At 32.1% G+C, this 21,712-nt stretch overlaps 1 protein-coding gene across 1 annotated transcript; it reads left to right on the forward strand.

The window, feature by feature from the left end:
• Nucleotides 1-514: 514 nt before the first annotated feature.
• On the forward strand, nt 515-21,414 carry LOC143058510 (uncharacterized). Its single transcript, XM_076232021.1, has 11 exons — nt 515-565; nt 1,956-1,980; nt 4,684-4,941; nt 10,615-10,827; nt 12,311-12,751; nt 12,986-13,092; nt 13,842-15,086; nt 15,438-15,468; nt 16,476-16,744; nt 17,257-17,284; nt 20,754-21,414. The coding sequence occupies exons 3-11, from the start codon at nt 4,782-4,784 to the stop codon at nt 21,065-21,067; spliced, it is 2,808 nt and encodes a 935-aa protein (XP_076088136.1). The 5' UTR covers nt 515-565; nt 1,956-1,980; nt 4,684-4,781; the 3' UTR covers nt 21,068-21,414.
• Nucleotides 21,415-21,712: the final 298 nt, after the last annotated feature.

Raw genomic sequence — 21,712 nt, forward strand, 5'->3', positions numbered from 1 at the left:
ACGGAACGCAATTTATATCTGGACTTTGTACTTTGTTTGTAAAGACACACTGTTGAAATTCTACATAACGTAACAGTAAATAGTTATCAGACTTATAATTGTATACGATAGACGAGCGTTTTGCCTACATAAGACTCATTTGTCCGTTGTGTCAGTGACGCTCAGATCGTAATAGTAATAAAGCCAAACAAGTACAAAGTGGATGAACATAGAGAACCCAAAATTCAAATTGTGTCAAGTACGGTTAAGGTTATCTATGCTAGAATAAGGAAGTTCTAAGTATTTTGAAAAATTCGAACTTGTATAATAGTGGTTTTGCTTCAACCTAAGATGTATCAGAAAAAAGGCAGCGACTAATACTAACATGATTAAAATTGCAATGAAGCGGTATTGTAAGAACGCATTTGAGTTTTATACGATAATTTAGAAATTATGATAGACATGTATAAAGCAGTTCTTAATTTTCTGTTATATTCCATAAAGTTAATATATATATATATTATGTCAGGGTGAAAAGCCAATAGATGTAGTCAGCGGAGACCAGGACATACTAAAGCTATTAAAGGTAAAATATAAATATTTATCCTTTTTAGTAGTTTTTAATTTATTGACTGATCCTCTGGTATCTTTCGTCCTTCTTTTATTCAAAACAGATATTTTTAAGAATCTGAGTAGTGTATTGACGTCATAAGACAGTTTAACAATTGGGTACCAATGTATCATTCATTGCAGGTAGTCGGTTATGACAGCATTTTTTTCCAACGCCTCTGTTCATATCTTAAACTTGGATATATAGAAATGCTCGTTTCAAAGATGAGACATTTTCACATAGTTTTTAAAGGAGTTTATTTGATAACCCATACTTTAAACTTTTTGATACAATGTTGATAGAATTTGAAAATAAATTATTTTTACCTGTAAAACCTTTCAGCAATAGTGTTATGTGTGGTGTATATGTGATGACTTATGTCTAAAATGTTGGTGAATATTGCTAAAGCTTCGTTTTGGCAAAATTTTCAAAATGTATGACAGCATACTCTCACCCACAAACATTTTCCCTGTTATTCTTTGAACACCATATTCCTGCGTTTCAACCAAATTTGCAGTTAGCAAGGGGATTAGTCATATACAAAATAAAAAAAGAAAGGTACAACATTTTTCGGGATAGGATGTGAGATTCTATTTTTTTTTATAATGTAGCACACCCTTATTACCTTTTTAACATGCAGCTTCTCAAGGTAAAGAATCCCTTTGTCTTGTCCCAAGTTCTTTAAGGAAAATGATCTATCAATGACCATAAACAATACTCGATAATTATCAATAGCTATTTCTAGAGAGAAACGCATCTTCTTTGTTGCTTCACAAGATTCATTTAACCTTAAAATAAGCAGTATATGTATAGCAGGCAAGTTGAGCAATTTGGTTGGAAAGGTTTAGATCATACTTTTTTTTTTAAGCTGTGCATCAAAATATAGTAATTCACTTATCTTTTAAAATAAATTGGTATGTTTATTTGCTTATTGTTTTGACCAGCTGTAATTAATGTGATGCGACTTTTCGAGATTGATATACACTTTTTTACACAATACATAAATGTGATAGCTCCGTATGTTTTCATCTATGGTATATGATTTCCTGCTCTCCAAATCAGCACACATGGCAAATATCAGTCACTTGTTAAAAACTGAAATATGTCCGATATCGATACACAGAAAATATTTGTTTAGGCCCTTTTTTTTTGAGTTCCTCAGTTTGAGTCGCTTAGGAATATTTACCACATTTACATAAAACAGGTATAAGTGTCATATGCAACATTTAAAGGAGACGTAGTATGATTGCTAACGACAACACTATCCACAAATAGACGTTTACTATAGGATAAATACAAAAATGTAAATGTGTGTTAATCTTGATAAACTAAAATCGAATAGTTTTGTCTGAATGTTCTTTTGTAGGAATATGGAAATACACTTTTACCTGGTGAGTAGCAAATACCTCTAACTTCATGAATCGTATGGGTTGTTAAGTCAAATCGGTTATTCAGGATAAAGAAAGTATAATACAATGACACATTAAAATCAGCACTTTATAAATGTCCTGCATATGAAGAGCGTTTTCGATTGACCTTCATCAGGAACGCTCAAAAGCTATTTAATTGAAAGCAAAAGATGTATAAGAACCGGTACAGTTGAAAACGACAGAAAAATTATATTCGAAAATACCTAATGTAATATGTGCACAGGGGAGATAAAAAAAAAAATGGTTTTCTTATTCAAAATTTATCAACGGACAATATAATAAATTGTGGTTAAAATCATGTCAATACCGAAGTACTGACCAAAGCGCTGATAAAATTATCGTAAAAATATTGTCAGCAATAAGGGTATTAAAAGAAATCGCCTCCCAACTCACATATATTATACCTCTTGACATAAAGTAAACATAACTTGCAAGAATAAATTGAAACATTTTGACAACTCTTTGATTTGAAATTTTTTTTCTGTAATTAGTAAATAGCACACCAATCCTACATGTTTTCCCAAGTGTTTAAATGATACCTTATTTACATTATTTAATGAAAATCTACTTGAATTACAATTAAGTGAAAATATTTTTTTAGATGCTCATATCTTATCAATCTTTCACATGCTGATCGTTGGGTTGCAAATTAGAAAACCCTAGGCTAATTTTGTGGATAACGAAAAAAGAAACAGTACTATTAAATGTGATATGCATCCCGTCATACTTTGAACGACACAATTATTTCATGTCTACCTGTACGAATTTCAAACGCGCAATTATACACCAGTACTCAAAACCCTCCTTCCTTGGGTGCATTTTACATAGACAAATAAAATCGTATAATCAAAATGAGAATGTTAGTTTGATTTATGCCTCTTTGTGCTTCTTCGTTACATTTGTTGTTTTTATAGTGATTAAGATGATAACACAATGTTGACTGCTGTACCCCTATTTTTTGACCTTCTAAACTATTGTGTCTGTTTGTTTTGTTCACGCATCGGTGACAATATAATGGAATGTGATACGACTATCATACAAATGAAAGCTTTAGCTAGCTACAAAACCAGGTTCAATTCACCATTTTCTACATTTGAAAATGCCTGTACCAAGTCAGGAATATGACAGTTCTTGTCCATTCGTTTTTGATGCGTTTTGTTATTTGATTTTGCCATGTGATTATGGACTTCCCGAATTGATTTTCCTCTGAGTTCAGTATTTTTGTGATTTTACTTTTTATTAAACATGTTAAACGTTGTCATTTGAACACATGTATGCAAAAAGCACCAATACTATGTTTCAATAATCTTAAAAGCTGTTAAATTTGAAAAAAACACCTTTATAACGATCTTAGTATAAATATAATAATCATTTATACCAAGATGTGAAGTGATCATTTATAAGCATACACATAAGTCATATACGTCGCCACTTACTTTTCAAGATAACAAACCTTCGTTAGTTCCATTTTCTATCTACTAAACAATTATCAACATCATATCATTTACCCCTTCTTATTCATAAATTTCAATGAAAGCGGATTGGTGTAAAGGGAAACACTATTAGTATGCTATCAAATACACATCTTATTTTAAAAGGAAGTAATGTTTATCCAACAAAAACTAAAGAAATATTTGTTATGATATAAACAGAACGTATTTACCAGGTTTGAAAGATCAGCACAGAATAAAACAGGCGTTCATTTTCATATTTCAGTTCTCAATAAAACGTTCTGATCAATTCATGTCCATGCGATTCGATTATCAAGAGTCAATTTTATTGAATAAACTTACATTTATAAGGCATGCAAATGAATGAGCAAAATAAGAACAATACTTCAACCTCAATGTAGTGAATTGAAATAATAGGAATGACGATTTCCTAGTTCAATAAACATAGTTTAAATAATAAAAATCATATCACAATTCATGGATTACATTGGGAATTTATCATTACGAAATACGTATTTTATTTCGTATGTTTTTTATGAAAGTTTTACAGATTTCGCTGATTTTGTTGTTGACTTTTTGTTAGATATTCGGAATCCTTTAATAAGTGAATTGTTTCTAACACCTACTTTTCTTGTCATTATTTCATAAAATACATTTAAAAAGCCAGATTGTTAAATCCTATAAAATTTGATATGAAAAATCTTAAGGAAAAATAAATTGTCCGCTGAGAATTTGATTTACAGTAAATTTCAAAAAGAAAACGACAGGGTGATTCAAACGTGCAAGTGCATCTTTGTATAAATACATGATCTTTTAAAGGACACTACACTCAATAAAATGCAAAAAAAAAAAAAATAGGAGCAGAACTAATCATAATTGATAGTATAGCAACCGGTAAATGATTGTGATTAGAGATTCCCAAGTACTTCAACATCAAATAAATTGTCAGATTTAAATCAACTACAAAATTCAAGCCCATTGAAGCTATCATAGATACGGATAGGCCGAGCCCCACTTCATGGTTACCAAGATATATGATTCAAGCAGTAGTGCTAAAAAAGATAAAGATGTGATTTACTTTGTGTCAAACTTGTTTGCTGCACCACCGTTACATATTAGGTCTTAACATCTTTTGAAAGTTTTTGAAAGAACATGTACAGTTTCAAATATCTATTTTATATATAGAACTGACATTTAGATAATTGAAATTTAGGTCTTCCAACTGAAGTTAAAAAATTTGATAAGAAATCAGCCCAGGTATTCTCTAGTCTATTGAAAGAAGAAAGTTATCCCCACTTTGAGTCAAGACTTATGCTAGCTGGCGAACAGGGCACAGGGAAGACAACTTTAGCGAGATATCTTGTCGGAAAACGGCCTACAAGATTCAGGATTTCAACCGATGGGATAGAATTATACAATGGTCTTTCATACATGGACCGTGAATCAAAGGATTGGCTTGGTGGACTGCAAGGTAAAACTAAAACTTTTTATACAAACGCAGGACATACAATATACGGAAGTATTCTAACTGTCTATATAGTTGAATCCTGTTTGACAATATTAACGCTATACATCATGGTTGTGTTTTGTCTATTTATGTGAGCCAACTTATGTCAAGTGTATAATGTATACATTACTGTCGCAGTGTTCCAGATGTTTTGAGAGTCATGTAGTGTCCAGCGTCGTGTAAGAAAAATGAATACTTGAATAACAGGAAATATATGTCAATGTCATAACTTAAAATTATTTACATGATAAATATCCCGACTAAATAAACAATTGAAGTGCTTTAGAACTATCAAGACTGTAATGTCGTACTATAAATTACACTTATTGCAACATTTGACAAAAAAGGCTATGACTTGATCATGTTGAACAAATATTGCCTTGTAGCCAAACCATGTGTATGATTATAACATTACTACATTTTTTCGATAGTCCTCTATTTAAAGTTGGAGACATACACTTTCACCGTTTCTCTAGCAAAGGCATCACTATATAGTGTATGTATAAATAAAGGCAACAGTAGTATACCGCTGTTCAAACACATAAATCCATGGACAAAAAACAAAATCGGGGTAACAAACTAAAACTAAGGGAAACGCATAAATATAAGAGGAGAACAACGACACAACACTATAATGTAACTAACACACACAGAAACGGACTAAGCAACAGACAAAATCCCACGAGAATAACAAATATAACATCAAAACCAAATACATGAATTTTGGATAGACAAGTACCGTGACACGTCTTATCGCAATGTCAATTTACACTCAAAAATAAGAGGAAACAAACGACGCAACGTTAAATTGTAACATATAATTTTGAATATTTTGTTATGACAGAATAACATGAATCATTCACTAAATATTATTAAGTATTCATTTTTCTTACACGACGCTGGAAACTACATGACTCTCAAAACATCTGGAATTCAATGTACATTACACAAACTATGTAGCCTGAATCCCTAATATACCAATTTATATTACAAATGAGTAGAATGTTTAATTATTCGATGTGCACACAATTTTGTTGCACTATATTCGACAATTATCTTTCCTCATTATAATTTATTCTTTTATTTCGAGTTTTGAACAATTATGTTCTGTATGTGTGTATGTCATAACTTGTTAGGTATGCCTGTCTTTGTAGCTCAGCTATGATGGATTTTTTAATATGGGCATTTGTAAGTTAGATAAGACTTCAAACGGCTGATGATGATAATGTAAAAAATAAAAATCATGTTAAAATATACAGGAAATATATGTCAATGTCAGAACTTAACATTATTTACATGATAAATATCCCGACTAAATAAACAAAATGAATGATATCAGTTAAATAAATCCTATTTATTTTATGATAATTCCAATTTTTTATGTAGATTTTTACAGTTTTGAAAATTGTCTTATATATAAAAAATGTGATCACAGATAAATGTAGTTTATTTGTGCTTTTTCATATATTGTTCCTATAAGAGTAAGACAAACTTTGGCTACCACACTTTCATCCTTAGCGTTTGTCCTCCAGATATTGGTGGTTTCAGTCATTATGTCAATACTTGCTAACCTTTATACTACAACGGGCCGATCGGGACGTTCGACGTTGCCTTGTACTGCCAAAAAGACTGGTTTGGCAGACTAAGTTGATATGTAACTTTCAATTAGCCGATATGGCCGAGAGATAAGATGAATAAAATAAAAAAAAACACTGATTTAAGCTATACAAGCCTATAATGACGTTCTGTAAATGCCCTTTTATTCTCGTTTCTGTTTTCATTTAAACTCGGTGTTGTGTTTGTGTAAACAAAACACAATTACGTTCCCATTCATAAAACTCAATATGTACATGTACTTTAAATCATACATTGTCTACATGCAGTCGATAGTCAATGTAGACCTGCCTTGTATAGGTTAAGTGTACACAAAATCCGTTATTTAAAATATGAATTTTACCATGTATATTCAAAGAAAAAAATGATATTTATAATAATTATCTATAAAGTTCTTTACCGAATTATTTGTCTAATCTCGATATATAGCTTTATTATGAAACAAAAACTTAAGGTAGCTGTTTTAACCCCTTATCAAGACTGAAAGCATCAGCAATATTATTAGTATATCGTTTGAAATATGCCTGAAATATTAGCCACTGGTATTTTCTCAATCAACAATTCCCTCTTAAATGCATGACTCAAATATAGGTGCAGTAAACTGAACTGTTTGGCTAGTATCCAGATCCGGTAAAATGCACTTAAAGAAAACCAACATTAGTCTGCAACATGTGCAATGTACCAACTGTAATTTGTTAGCCAGAGCCGTAGTTGTGAAGAAGTATCTGCATGGTAATATTGGGTCGTCATCTCTATCTTGCCTTTTTTTTCATTCTATTCGCTCCTGTCCTTTTGAATAAGTTTATTCTGACTTTGTTTTACATAAACTGTCATTATTTTTTTATTTTAGGAAAAGTGACTTATCCTGCCTTTTTTTCACTCAAAACTCTGGTCCTTCCGTGTTTTCAAATAACATACTAGTCCCCCTCCCACCGCCTTAAATAAAATGGAAGCTTTCCAAACATATTGCAAAATCCTATTTTTCCATTTTCATTTTAAAGTGCTGCAATAATCAAAATGGCTTTCATAACTGCTAAAAAAAGTTGCCTACAAATTTGAGTTGATTCTATGTAATAAACATCTAAATGACATAAATATAGTTTACAAGTGTGTGCAAATCTGGTGTACAGGCAATTAAAATAGGTGTATAGATGTGAACAAATTTGATGTGAAACCAGTTGGTTTTGAACATTATTGTTAAAGGTCACACATGGTGGTTTACGGTTTTATTTTCATTGGTATATAAACTTACCATTTCTTCTTATTTGTATGTTATGGAGCGTTGTTAGTTTCTAATCAGATAAAAAAAAGTATTATTTTTGTACAGAAATACATAAAATAGTTTTATATGAAATAGATATGGCCAAAAATGTAGATGCAGAATAATGTTTGTCATGTACTGTTTTCTATTTGATGAAGGTAAATCTAAAAAAAAAAAAAAAGGCAGTGAGGGCATAACATTTATTGAGTGTTAATTAAAAGAGATATATGTATGATTCATAATTGAAAAAAATTATATATGTTCTTGTTTTTGTTTTTTTTTTTCGTTTTAAACATATATTCTTTAAGTATTTCATTCAAAGGTAAACTGATGCAACAGAAAAGTGCACCCACAGACAACCAAAAGTCATGGATATCGTTAACAATTTAAAATTCTGAGGATGGGAAAATTGGGATAGTTAGATAATGAAAATGAATATTATGTTCTGTGAATACTAGTAGCTATGAAAAAGCCGGTGTATAAGTTAATATTTTGGCCAGCAAAATGCAGGACAACTCAAAGAATGAGTGTAAATTTTAAATAATTGTACTTGCACAAAATGAGGAGACAAAAATAATTTCGGAAAAACTTTTTTCCCGTTCTAAATTGGTTCTTTTACCATATATACCATAGAAATGTTGTCTAAAATGACTTATTCATTTCTTCCATCAATCTAAGATTTTTGTCACTCGCACCCACAGAATTTTTTTTTTTTCAATTCTGCATGGTGGTTTATTATTTATACGAAGGAATTAAAAAAAAGGTCAAGTTCCCGATAAAAACATGAGGTATATTTTAAAAGTTTTCGCTGTTGTATGAGTTATAATACGAATAAATATGTAGATTTAACCACATTCATTTGTTTTCTTAAAGTTAAAGATTACACTGGGCAACTTGTTTTGCTGTTCAATTAATCTTTTTAAGAGAGGTTAGAGTGATGCAACTTCGTCAACATTTATCTAAAACAAGACTATGGTTTATGGGTTATAAGACATTATTAAGAAATTGTTCGATTCTCGATAGAGACCAACTAAAACGACGTCGAGAAAAGTGTTGATGATCCATCGCTTTCTTGAATGACTAAAGTGACACGCTGGTCATTGAGTAGAACAGTATGTACTTTAGGCATTACAAAGGGCTGCATGAGTTGGTCTGAAATCTGTTGAGATTCTGTTTTCATTCACATCGAACATGTCTCCATTTAAAAGAATCGAAAAAAAAGATTAGTCATGCTTAATGTTTAAATAATTAAAGCAAAGAATGCATAACTACCCGATATTTGGTTGATTTTCTTTACAAATTGAACGTAACATTAATCACTTATGTTAACTTGTTTCGTGATGGTAAGTTTATATTAGTACACAAGACAACAGTATCCTAAAAAAAAAACAATCTGACTTTTCAAGACAATTGAATTTGGATTCGAACGACCTGAACACGAGATTTTTATGAAAATTGGTACGCAATTATATAACTCGTTTGAAGCATTAGAGTATTCAACACCATATCTTAATAAGATTTGTTTTTACTCCCAAAGTTTATGTCGATCACGTGATAAAATCACATCAAACCGAAATTTTAGGAAGTTTTTGTTTTATTTTCGATTGCAGTAATCGAACGTTGGTTGTTCCAAGCAAAGCAAAATGCAAAAGACTGATCCCTCTTTTTTCAATTATTTGAATGCAAGTTATATCCCTATGTACACAAACCTTAACTTAATTCAAACGATTGATTTGAACATATACAGCCGAATTTAAGATACATAATAAATTATGAGTAAAATATCTCATTTGATTTGTAAACATGATGAAAATTATACATAATTTAACCTATGAATCATCACATGATAGTTGATGTAGCTGATCATAACAGACGTGTGTGAATGAATGAAAATAACACTTTAGTAAAAATCATTTGTACATGTACTGAAATTTGAATTAATCATATATTACACATATAACATATTATTATTTTCTGATAACATGATGTATCTTGGTTATGATAGTTGGACATTAACATGTAAAAAAACGAATTATAATGAAAAGCAAGTATTAAACATGAGATCATAACTGTTACATGTAAGTTGTGAGTAGTATATATACGCTGGACAATGTTTACACTATTATAGTTCTAATTGATTTGCATATATCAATACATGACTTGGTTTTGCAATGTTTAGTCAATTGCAAATGTTCGCGTTGTTTGCTCTTCGACAAACCATATTTGTGAAACTAATTTGGTAATATTCACTGCATGCACGGACCCTGTAATGTCAGCAAATTGGGACAAAAAAACAAAAACAAAAACACAACAAAACAGTTGTTTTTCTATTCTAATGCATTAACATGATCTAAGCTTCGAAAATAAATTAAATGAAGATTTTAAAAAAAATTATGCGAAATGTTATAATGATTTAGCCCTGGTTAACTATAAGTTATTTGCGAATTTCTCTTAAAAATTTACTTTAAATCCGTAGATTCATATGTATTGATAGTTTATCAGCCTGAAGCGCAGCCGAAGAGTTTCCTGAGTACTGAAGGTGCTAGAGTATCCATATATACGGATATAAACGTATCATTTTTTAAGTGTTTAGAGAAATTCAATAACCATCACCCAGGGGATTATATTCTTTGGAACAACGTTAGTTAACCAATCAAAACCCTAGTCGTATACTAAGAATAGGATAAACATCAATAAACTCTAGAAAAAGTTGTCTTTAATCCTACAAAATAATATGATTCCATTATAACTATCAATTTTAGATTTCTCCTTAGAAGAAATACTCGTTAGTAGATCCCTTTTGAAAGAAGAAAAAATAACGAAACAAAACAAGTTAGATGATACAACACCAACCAGTCAAGATATACCAGTCGACACACAAATATTATCTTTGCCGGAAAGCAGTAGAAACCTAAGACTTGAATCAAAGGACACTTTGATTTCCGACACAACACGTGAATGGTCAGAATATGATGGTTTGTTATATTATAAAATTTCGTATGATTACCTGTATATGAAGTTTTGTCATTTATTTCGTTGGGTCAAATTTTACTGATGTACAAACCTTTATTTATGTTTCATTTCATACATACTTCCTTACGAATTTGCCAGAAAATATCTTTGTGTCTTTGGGAAATTTTTTCTTTCTTCTGTAAGATAGTCATTTTGAATTGCGGCAGCATGTCAATTTGAAATACGTTAAATTGGATTTCATTTTTCACATGCAACCTTGTAGTCTTTAAATGGTTAAAGCAACCTACTGTGTTGTGATCAAGAAATTCGAATTCATATTGGTAAAACATATTACTGCCTTATTAAAATTATTTTTTTCTAATCGATCGCTACAATTAACAACAATGATTTCTCAAAACGAAAATATAAATTTGGTAATACGTGTATAAACGGGAAATCAGTCAGATAGACAACAACCCAACCAAAAAGCAGAATGCAAATAATGCAAGTAGAAAACAGAACTAATATTTTTTTAAAGTTTTACCTTATTTTAGAATGAAAAGGTAAACACACTAAAGAGAGGTTTAATGACAGAAACAATCAAAGTTTTTCGCGTGAAATTATTTATCTAAGAATATCTGTGCTTCGTCCACATAAAGCATTGTTGTTTAATTTTAATATAAGCGGCATTGAGTGTTGAATGTGAAAGCGGTCCACAAAAGTTAATCTCTTACTAGATAGACCTGTTTATTGACAAGACTGTGTGAAAGAGGGACGAAAAATACCAGAGGGACAGTCAAAATCATAAATCGAAAATAAACTGACAAAACCATGGCTTAAATCAAAAGAACAAACAGACAAACAATAGTACACACGACACAACATAGAAAACTAAAGGATTAACAACACGAACCCCACCAAAAACAAGAGGTGATATCAGCTGATGCTCCGAAAGGGTCAGCAGATCCTGCTCTACATGTGGCACCCGTCTTGTTGCTTATGATATAACAAATCCGGTAAATAGTTTAATTCGGTAAGTCACATTTAACAAAGGGAAGCGAATTGTAGTTACGACGTAAGGAACATATCCGATATCATTTGTGAAACGGTTATTCCATAACGGTCAACCAACTCGTGATTGCGTCCGTAAAGAGATGATTTCAACTTCACCATTTGGAACTCTTGATTTGATAGCTTCTTTGTGAGCAACAACCCTCTATCAAGAAAATATGATAGGAAATCCAAGCACGAGAATATCGTATCAAATGGGAGATATATACACCGTATGCAGGTGCTGCTGGAATGTTTCTACTTAAAAATGGAAAGTTCACAATTAGAAAGCTCAAATCATCTCTTTTGTCGTAAAGTTTTGTTTTTAATCAGTAAATGTATTATACATTGAAAAGTAAGTCCCTCTGATCAATGGACATTATGTAACTACGTGTATATGTATTTTTCTTGGTTTCTTTTGAGTTCATATATTTCTTTGTAATTTTTTTTTTTTAGATTTTAGACAAACTTCATATTCGTCGAATGACGAAGATCGTATCAATGACAAACCAATTGATGACTCAGACGGTTCTGAAGCAAGATCAAGTCTCACTGGTGAGATGCATATGCATACTGTTACTAAACCAGGAATTGTCAGAAAGCTGAAAAATATGTTCGGGGTTTCAAAACAAGTCAAAGAAGTCAAAGTGTCAATCTCAAAAGAAAAGTTTTTAGAAATGTCTTCTAAAGTTGGGAAAAAGCAGTTGCACAACAGAAAGATAGCACCAATAATTATCTGGGATTTTGGAGGGCAAGATGTTTTCTATTCAACTCATCAGACTTTTCTGACATACAGAGCTATTTACATGGTAGTATTGGATGGAAGTAGAACACTAGATGATCCCTGTCCGTATGAAAAGTATCTTCCAGGAAAGGGTCAACATAAAACAGCAAGAGGTATTAATATACATATTTTTTTGTATAAACTCTATGATCATGAAGTAGTTGTTAAGATTTAAACACCAAATTTCAATAAAGTGTTTCATAAATATATAAACTAACACTTGACATTTTTAACATCTTCAGAATTTATATCATTTTTGGAGAATTTGGATTTGGAATGGAAAGCACATACGTCTTTGATTAGTGTTCACCAATGTATTATTCTTTTTTTCCTGTTTATTCTTACAGATTATCTACTATTCTGGATCAACACCATTGTTACATACTGCAAGGGAAGTAATCAGGGATTTCCTAAAATTATGGTGGTCTTAACGCACAAAGATCAGGTTAAAGCTGTAAGTATGCTAAAGTGCTTCGGTTGTTTACCTTAAATTAGTATGGTGGAAGGTTTTGACTTTGATTTATATTGTTGTAAACAATTAAAGAAAGAAAGAAGAATAATTTCTTCACTATTGGCATAAACTAACTGCTCATTGTTTATATTATAGTTTAACGTTTACACATATTTGACAAACAAATAAGCCAAATATGATCTTAAGTTATATTCCAAACTAATAATTGCTTGTTTTATCTCTGACGAGCATTGCATATATAACGAAAATGTTTAATTTCATATTTAGGTTGTCTACTGTATACATTTTCTTGTACATATCAATTTGCATTTCTACTAATGATGAAGGGAATGAAATTAAACAACACAAAAATACTAACAGGATCTCCATTTCCTCAATTCTTTTGTTTTGATAAGATAACAACACGTGTTATAATTTTATATTTGTTTCTTTGATTAGGGATTTTTTTGAAATTTTTGTGAATTAACCAATATTCATGATATTTTATACAACATGATCAGGCTTGAATAAATAGAATAACACCATACTTGCGCTACATCTATATGAGGCAGGCTTTGTATTTGTTTGGTCAGTCACAAGCATATGTAGTCATCATCTCTATTTTAAATTGTCCTTATACGGGCAATTGTGTGATTGTAACTATGCATTTCCTTATAAACCGATGATAATTGCATCAAAAGGAAGTTGTGGTCAAATTAATAGTGTAACGTAAAAATGTTATATTGTTTTAGCATGATGTTGAAGAAAGACGACATGAAATATTTGCAGAAATTTACAAGATGTTTCAACAAACGCCATTTGAGCAGCATTTGGTGATAGAGGATCAAATATTTGTCAACGCTCAAGACGAAAATGACACAGAAATGGAGAAGATAAAAAAGATTATCATGAGCGAATCAGAGAGGCAACCAACATGGGGTGAATTGCTTCCAAAATGCTTTATCCCTTTAGAATTAGAAATTGCATCGCTTATCAGACGCAACAGTACCTTGATAACCCTAGAGCACCTAAAGAAAATAAACGCATTGCAGCCTATACGACCGTTGTCAGAAGATGAGTTGAAGGTTTTTCTGAAATTTCAACACTCAATTGGCAAGTTACTGTACTTTGATGAACCTAAATTGGACGACCGTATTATTTTGTCTCCAACCCTTCTCATTGATGCCTTTAAATCAATTGTTACAGACAAGCAATTTTGCAAAGGAGACAAAAAAAGAGAAGAAATGTGGGATGCAATGGGAACGAATGGCGTGGTTTCAAAATACGCAATAGACGGCGTTTGGAAGAGAAAGAAGTATGCAAAATTCAACACAGACAAAGATTATCTGTTAACTGTTATGACCCATCTGGACATATTGGTAGAACCAAAGAGATACGATACTAGCCGAATGCGTATACCTGCAGACTTTTACTATGTTGCAAGTATGGTACGAGGTAGTGATGATTCCGGATACCTCCATTCAGCCGACATCACACAACGAAATATCGCCATAGCTTTTCAATTGACATCATGGATGATACCTCCTGCATTATCCTTCCGATTTATAAGTTACTGCTTATCTGTCTGGTCGGTGAAGAGACAAAGAGAGACCAATAGGGAAATGCTGTTCCACAGGTCAGGAGTGTTCACAATTGATCCTTCCTTGGATATGTATATTCTTTGCGAAGATGACAAGATAACTGTCCGTCTTGTTCATGCCAAAACAAACGCACTCATAATGAGGGATCTTGCTTCCAGTATCAATGAATGTTTAACATCTGCCTTGGAAAAAATTAGTCAGCTGTATATAAGAACCAGCAGTGATCAGAGTGACAACAGTGATGCATCCTTTTTGACCAGGATATGTTGTAACTCACCAGATAAGCCATGCATCCTACCATTCGAAAGTCTTGCAAATATAGGCAAACAATGGAACTGTCCTACACATCATATTAAACACAACATACACATGATCAAATCGTGGATACCAGAAAAGGTAAGAGTCACCTCAAAAGAACTCTAGAAACCGAAAACAAAAATAAATCTGTTTATTGGCTTGATTTTCTTAAACAATTTATGAGACATTGTAATATGAATCAATATAACAATGGCAAGCAATGGGTAGTCAAGTTCTTAAATAATACAAATACGATAGAATAAATCATAAAACACAAGCCAGTGTACAATTACGATAATATTCTTAACGATTCCATCATACAAAGTTATGTATTTATTCCTAGGTTTTAATCCTCTTATATATTGATATACAAATAATAAATTTAAGATTTGTATTATTCCAGTAGGCGGTCCTGGCATACTTATTGTTTTTATTTATTTTTTTTATCAGGAGGTAGACAGTTGTGAACCAGGGTGTCCAGGTATTGTATTCTGAGTTTAAAACATATTTTTATGTTCTTTTATTTGTTTACATAATTTGGGATCGTAATTCGAGTTTTGTAATGTTCCGACTGAATTGTTTTTTTTAAATGTTAAATATAGATTATACCACTGCATCGAGTGTGATGCGATATTTATCCACTCGAGACAGTCAGATGTTCAAATTTAAAACACGAGTCTCACCGAGCGTTTTAAATATTTAAGGTTAACTGTTTATATTGAATGAATATCGTATTACAATAACAAACAATATGCAGGCAAACCTATACCTTTTTGCGACTGATCATCAAAATATGTGTTCGTTCTAAGCGATGTCATCAGATATGGTCTCCGTTTTTCATGCCGTCACAATGGGAAATTCAAAGGAAAACCAGAAAATATTCTTTACAATCAGATATTAACCAATGAAGTACTGAAATCAAACGGAATTTTTTATCCAATGGGTGCAGAAAGGGATAAATTGACGAAGAATCGGAGAAAAATGAATATTGCGTTTAAACAACCTCTCCCTTTTTGTTTTGCTGAAACATATGAAGTTATGCTTACAAATCCAATAGATCGTCTTGAATAGAAACTCTATGTATACTTTTGTTTTGAATAAACTAGAATCTATTAAATTCGTTCTTTTTATGTAATATAATTACAACATGACATTTTGAAGAAACTGTGTTCTTCTTTCCATTGTAGTTAAATTAAAAGTTAAATTATGGATGTGACTAATTTCTATATTTTTTTTCTTTTAAAATTTGAATTATAGATCAACTACGAACTTACCTTATGCCAGACTATTTCACTCAAAAGTAGCCGAATTGTAATTGAATGAAAAAATATTATTACCATTTGCACATAGTAAAACTCCAGTAGAACTGAATTAAAAAATTACGCTTTGATCAGCGGTGTATGGTATACGCCTTTATTAATGAAATACATTTATGGTTGAACGGTCAATTGTATTATACATATGAGCATATGTGGTTTGTCATTACAGTTACAAATGAGGAGTTTTTGAACGAACGACCATCAGATCTACACCTAAGACGATTATCATTAGTGTACAGTATAAATGAAACCAGAGAACTAGCACTACAGCTGGGATTGGAAACAACTGAGTTGGACAAACTTTCACTCATTGAGGATACAGAGACGTGGCAATTTGAAGTAATCAAAAAATGTCGCGATAGATTTGCGTTGACATTTAGAAATATCAGAGACGCATCTGAAGCTTGCAAATTTGGAAATATCCATAAACTTTGCAAGGTAATCATTGATGAATCAATGACACAAAAAGTACATATACAATCAAATTCGTTATATCTCGTTTCAGCTTGAATTTGATTTTTTATATTTGAACTGAATCACTATTTATATAACAGGGCGACTAAACAGAAGGTATAACTTGTTTAATAATGTCGTATGATAATTCGTTGATGGAATACATTTACAAGACATAAACATTGCTGGTTAAGCTAATGTAGAGCAAAAACTAGTTCAACACAATACCATTATAGCTATGAAGGTCAGGCTCATCGTCATTATAGTATTGTAATTGTTGTTTGGTCTTTTCATTGACTACGTCATTTGCAAAAATTATTGTTAAATGCAGACAGGTCAAATATGTTGTCAAATCTCGATCCAACTTTAAAAGTCCTTCAATGATTTACTGTTTTACTTTTGACTTTGGTATGAAACACTGTCTTTTAGATTTATTTGTTATTGTGTTGCTGTACTTAACTGTCATACATGATCCAGATTTTTCACTCTTTTTGCAGCTTGTGAAAGGTGATATTATTGATTTCGGTAAGTCCTTCAATTAGTATGTATAAATGACATATACGATATCGTACGTTGAAATATTCAATATTTGTTTTAATAAACTGATTCGTATACGTATTAAACGTAAGTACACTCTCTGTCCATGTTAGTATGCACTTTCAATTCATTAAAATGTATTAAAAAATCAATAAGGATCATACTACTGGCTAAAGATAACTTTGTAACAGTATATATTCCTGAACTAATTAAGTTTGTTGTTATCTACACTGTTTAACATAGTATGTGCTATTTCAATTTTTCACAGGCACGGGGATATGAACTGATACTACTTCGTAAAGTTGATATCTCTTGAGATCTGTAGCGAATGCTAATACCCCAGTCCCACTAGGCCACGATCGCACTACGATCTGTGACAAAAATGCAAACTTTGATGATCGTGGTACGATCGTGTAGGTCGCAGTAAGGTCGTACCAAGGTCGTGGAGAGGTCTTCAAGATCGTGAAGAGCGTGGCCAACTTTGAACATGTTCAAAACAATCGTGGTGCGGTCGTGGCGAAATTAGGTCGTAGTAGAAGCGTAGTGAGAGCGCACTAAGATCGTAGTAAGATCGCAAAGGTCGCTGTACAATCGTAGCGAGAGCGTAGCGAAAGCGTGATTCTATTCGGAGAGATTGCGGTACGATCTCACATCGACGTTATCACGACCTTACTACGACCATCAAGTTCTCACCGCGACCCAACTACGCTTCCACTACGACTTTACCACGCTGTTCACGACCATAGTACGATTCTAGCACGCCCTTGCCGTCCTCATCACGCTCTTCTCACGACCTTACTACGTTCACACTACGACCATCATTTTATTGTCATTTTCACATAAAATATATAAAAAAACTCCCTAGACTTTGTTTGTCTGAATGTATTTATCCATTTGCTCTAACGGCTCAACCTTGATTCTCGTATTAATATAGATTAGACCGTTGGTTTTTCCCGTTTAAATGGTTTAACATTAGTATTTGTTGGGCCCTTTATAGCGTGCTGTTCGGTGTAAGCCAAGGCTCCGTATTGAAGGCCGTACTTTTGCCTATAATGGTTTACTTTTTTAGATTTTTACGTTGATCGAGAGTTGTCTCATTGGCACTCATACTACATCTTCCTATATATATTGACACATCTGTGTCATTTCTGCTATCGTTCACTATATCGTCATTTGAGCTTTATGGACCAGCAATAGGTTGTAATTTAGGTTTGATTGGTCGTTCCGACATCTCTTGATGACAAGTATATACTACTCATGTGTTTAGTATCAGTTTAATTGAAGTCTAGAGCTAACATGTCAGTTAACTACTAGTAGTCTGTTGTTATTTATGTATTATTGTCATTTTGTTTATTTTCTTTAGTCACATCTTCTGACATCAGACTCGGACTTCTCTTGAACTGAATTTTAATGTGCGTATTGTTATGCCTTTACTTTTCTTCATTGGCTAGGGGTATAGGGGAGGGGTTGATATCTCACAAACATGTTAAACCCAACCATGTTTGCGCCTGTCCCAAGTCAGGAGCCTCTGGCCTTTGTTAGTCTTGTACTATTTTTTTATTTTAGTTTCTTGTGTACTATTTGGAGTTTAGTATGGCGTTCATACTTTGCTCCCTCTGCCTCTACACCAACCCCTACCACAACGCCCACGTGTTCTAGTAGATTTTAGTGGCATGACTGTATTGTTTCCGAGAAATCTCCGTTTTAATCAGAATGGAACTATATTGATATGAAACACGATATTGACGGTATTGCTGAGAAGGTAGTAAGATCGCGGTATGAACGTAGTATAATCGTGGTAAGAACGTGCTATAATCGCAGTAAGATCATGTTGCAATCGGATAACTCGTGGTATGGTCGTAGTGAGAACGTGAAGAGCGTAGACAGATCTTTATAAGCGTAGGGAGGTCGCAGAATAAGCGCGGTGAGAACGTGGTTTAATCGTAGCGGGATCGTTGTAGAAGCGTAATTAGGACGTAGTAGCATCGTGAAAGCAACGAAAATTAACATTTTCATGCCGCTCATACCGCGACCTCACCACGATCTAAATTTAATTTAGATCGCGGTGAGCGTGGTGCGATCGTGGTCTAGTGGGACAGGGGCTTAAACGACCAATGAGCTAAATGTATATAAAATTATTTCCCCTGTGAAACTATTATAACAATTTATACTGGATTCTTATTCCAACATAAAGTACCATTCTTATCTTCTTTTTGTTCACATTGTTTGAGTTTTACTAAAAACAAGGTGCAGTTTTTCAAAAACAATTCACTCGAGTATGATATCAATGTAAATAAACTCATCTAAGATACCAGGATTAAATGTGTATAAACGCCCCCAAACGCACGTTTTGTCTACAAAAAAAACTCATCAGTAACGCTCGAATTTAAAAAAAAATAAAAAGGCCATATAAAGCAGGAAGTTAAAAAACATTGAGGACCAACATTTTAAAAGTTTTGACAAATACAGCTAAAGTTGTATATTCCTGAGATAGAAAGTCTTAGTTTTTCAATAAATAAAACGTTTTGTAAACAGTTAATTTATAATTATGACCATATAAATGATAATTCATGTCAGCATTGTAAAGTTATTATAGTTATTTGAGGGGAAATTCCCGTTGACCTTTTAAATAAAAGCAGTTATATTGTATAATTTAAATTGTTAACAAAATCTATTGTTTCTTCCTGAGTTCGATTTAATGTGCTATTCGGTAAAGATTTGAAAATGGCACGCCATTTACTAGTGTCTGACGAAGTGTTAAGAACATGTTGTATTTGTTTACGTCAATAATATTTCATAAAAGCGTATACATATTTAGCTACATTGAACGACAAAAATATGTGACGTATACATTTTCTGACGTCAGACACACGAAGCTATGAACGTGTTTTTAATTTGATAGATGCTTTTGTGTTCTGTGAAAGTGTTTCTTTTAAAATTGAAACAAGATGATGACTGCTGTATCCATATTTTGACTTTTTTATTTATTATTGTCTTTTTAGTTTACGCATCATTGTAAATATAACTGAATGTTGTAGGACTGACGTACAAAGGGAGAGGTTTACCGCTATAAAACAAGGTTTTATCCACCAATTTATACATTTGAAAATATCCGTATCAAGTCAGGAATATGACAGCTGTTGTCCATTCGTTTTTGATGTGTTTTGTCATTTGATTTTCCCATGTGATTAGGGACTTTCCGATTTGATTTTGGGTTGTGAACTATCAGATCACAATAGTTCTAATTACATGCTCAAATCTTCATATTTTTGAGATGGATAAGTAATTAATGTGTTACATAATTTATGTTAAAAGTAAATTCTGACATTAAATAAACTAATCCAATACCGTTATGCTGCATCCATGTACTTACGTCGGCAACACGTGTCTGGTTATTATCATATTAAATATACTATTTTGAATGAAAATCAAAACTTTCTCATTTTTAAAAATATAGATAAAGAACCTGAGAAGTGGGATTTGGTACCTACAGAGGAACACATTGACAGATTAGCTCCAATTATTGGAAACAACTCTCTTCAATTTCTTATCGAACTAGAAATGGAGTTCAAAACTTGGGAACAGATAAGTTACAGGCACACATTTACAAGGGATTTGGTAACACTTAACAAAGATGTTTTAGAAGAATGGAGAACCAAGTTTTGTAAGATGCACAGTCTCAAACCGACTTTACGAAAAATTGCACAGGCCTTTAGTAACATTGGCAAGCATATAGACATAGTTGAAAACACATTATCAGATCTGTTTTGACTTTGCTTCAATTCTATTTGTATTTTACCCTGTTTGCTTGAACTTTGTGCAAACATTCTCAATTTAAGAATGTCAAAATTGTTTAAAGTTAAACTGTTTATTTACATTGATAGATCAAAAGTGTGACAACAAATATACATTAAATGAATGCATGCATTGCTATATATGTAAAACTAACGTGATATCATTGGGGTTGATCAGATATATGTAGCATATTCATTTCGTATGATTGTTTGTTCGATTAGGATATTTTGCGTTTATCTTACCACTGCACAGTTTGTAAAAGGATTAGGCGCCTTTTTAATGGAATTATTGGTGTATAAACTCGACCAAGTCACTCACAAATAATTAAAATAATAAACTAATAACTAAATAATAATAAATAAATAAGGAACTAATAAATTCCTTTTAAAAACACTTGCTACCTCTATTTTACGTTAATTGTATATTTATGCCATTGAATATCACTGGCGCATGAATATATTTGTTGGTTAATGTATTATATCTTCTTGTACTCAATACAATTTGATACAAATTTAACTGCAAAAACTCTTCTTATCACGAAAGTGTTTGTGTATTATTTTATTTAACGATAAACTTGCAGTGAAAATGAAAAAAAAACGTCGCTGTAATTATCGCAACCAT

This window comes from Mytilus galloprovincialis, chromosome 14, assembly GCF_965363235.1.
Source record: "Mytilus galloprovincialis chromosome 14, xbMytGall1.hap1.1, whole genome shotgun sequence".
Lineage (NCBI taxonomy): Eukaryota > Metazoa > Mollusca > Bivalvia > Mytilida > Mytilidae > Mytilus > Mytilus galloprovincialis.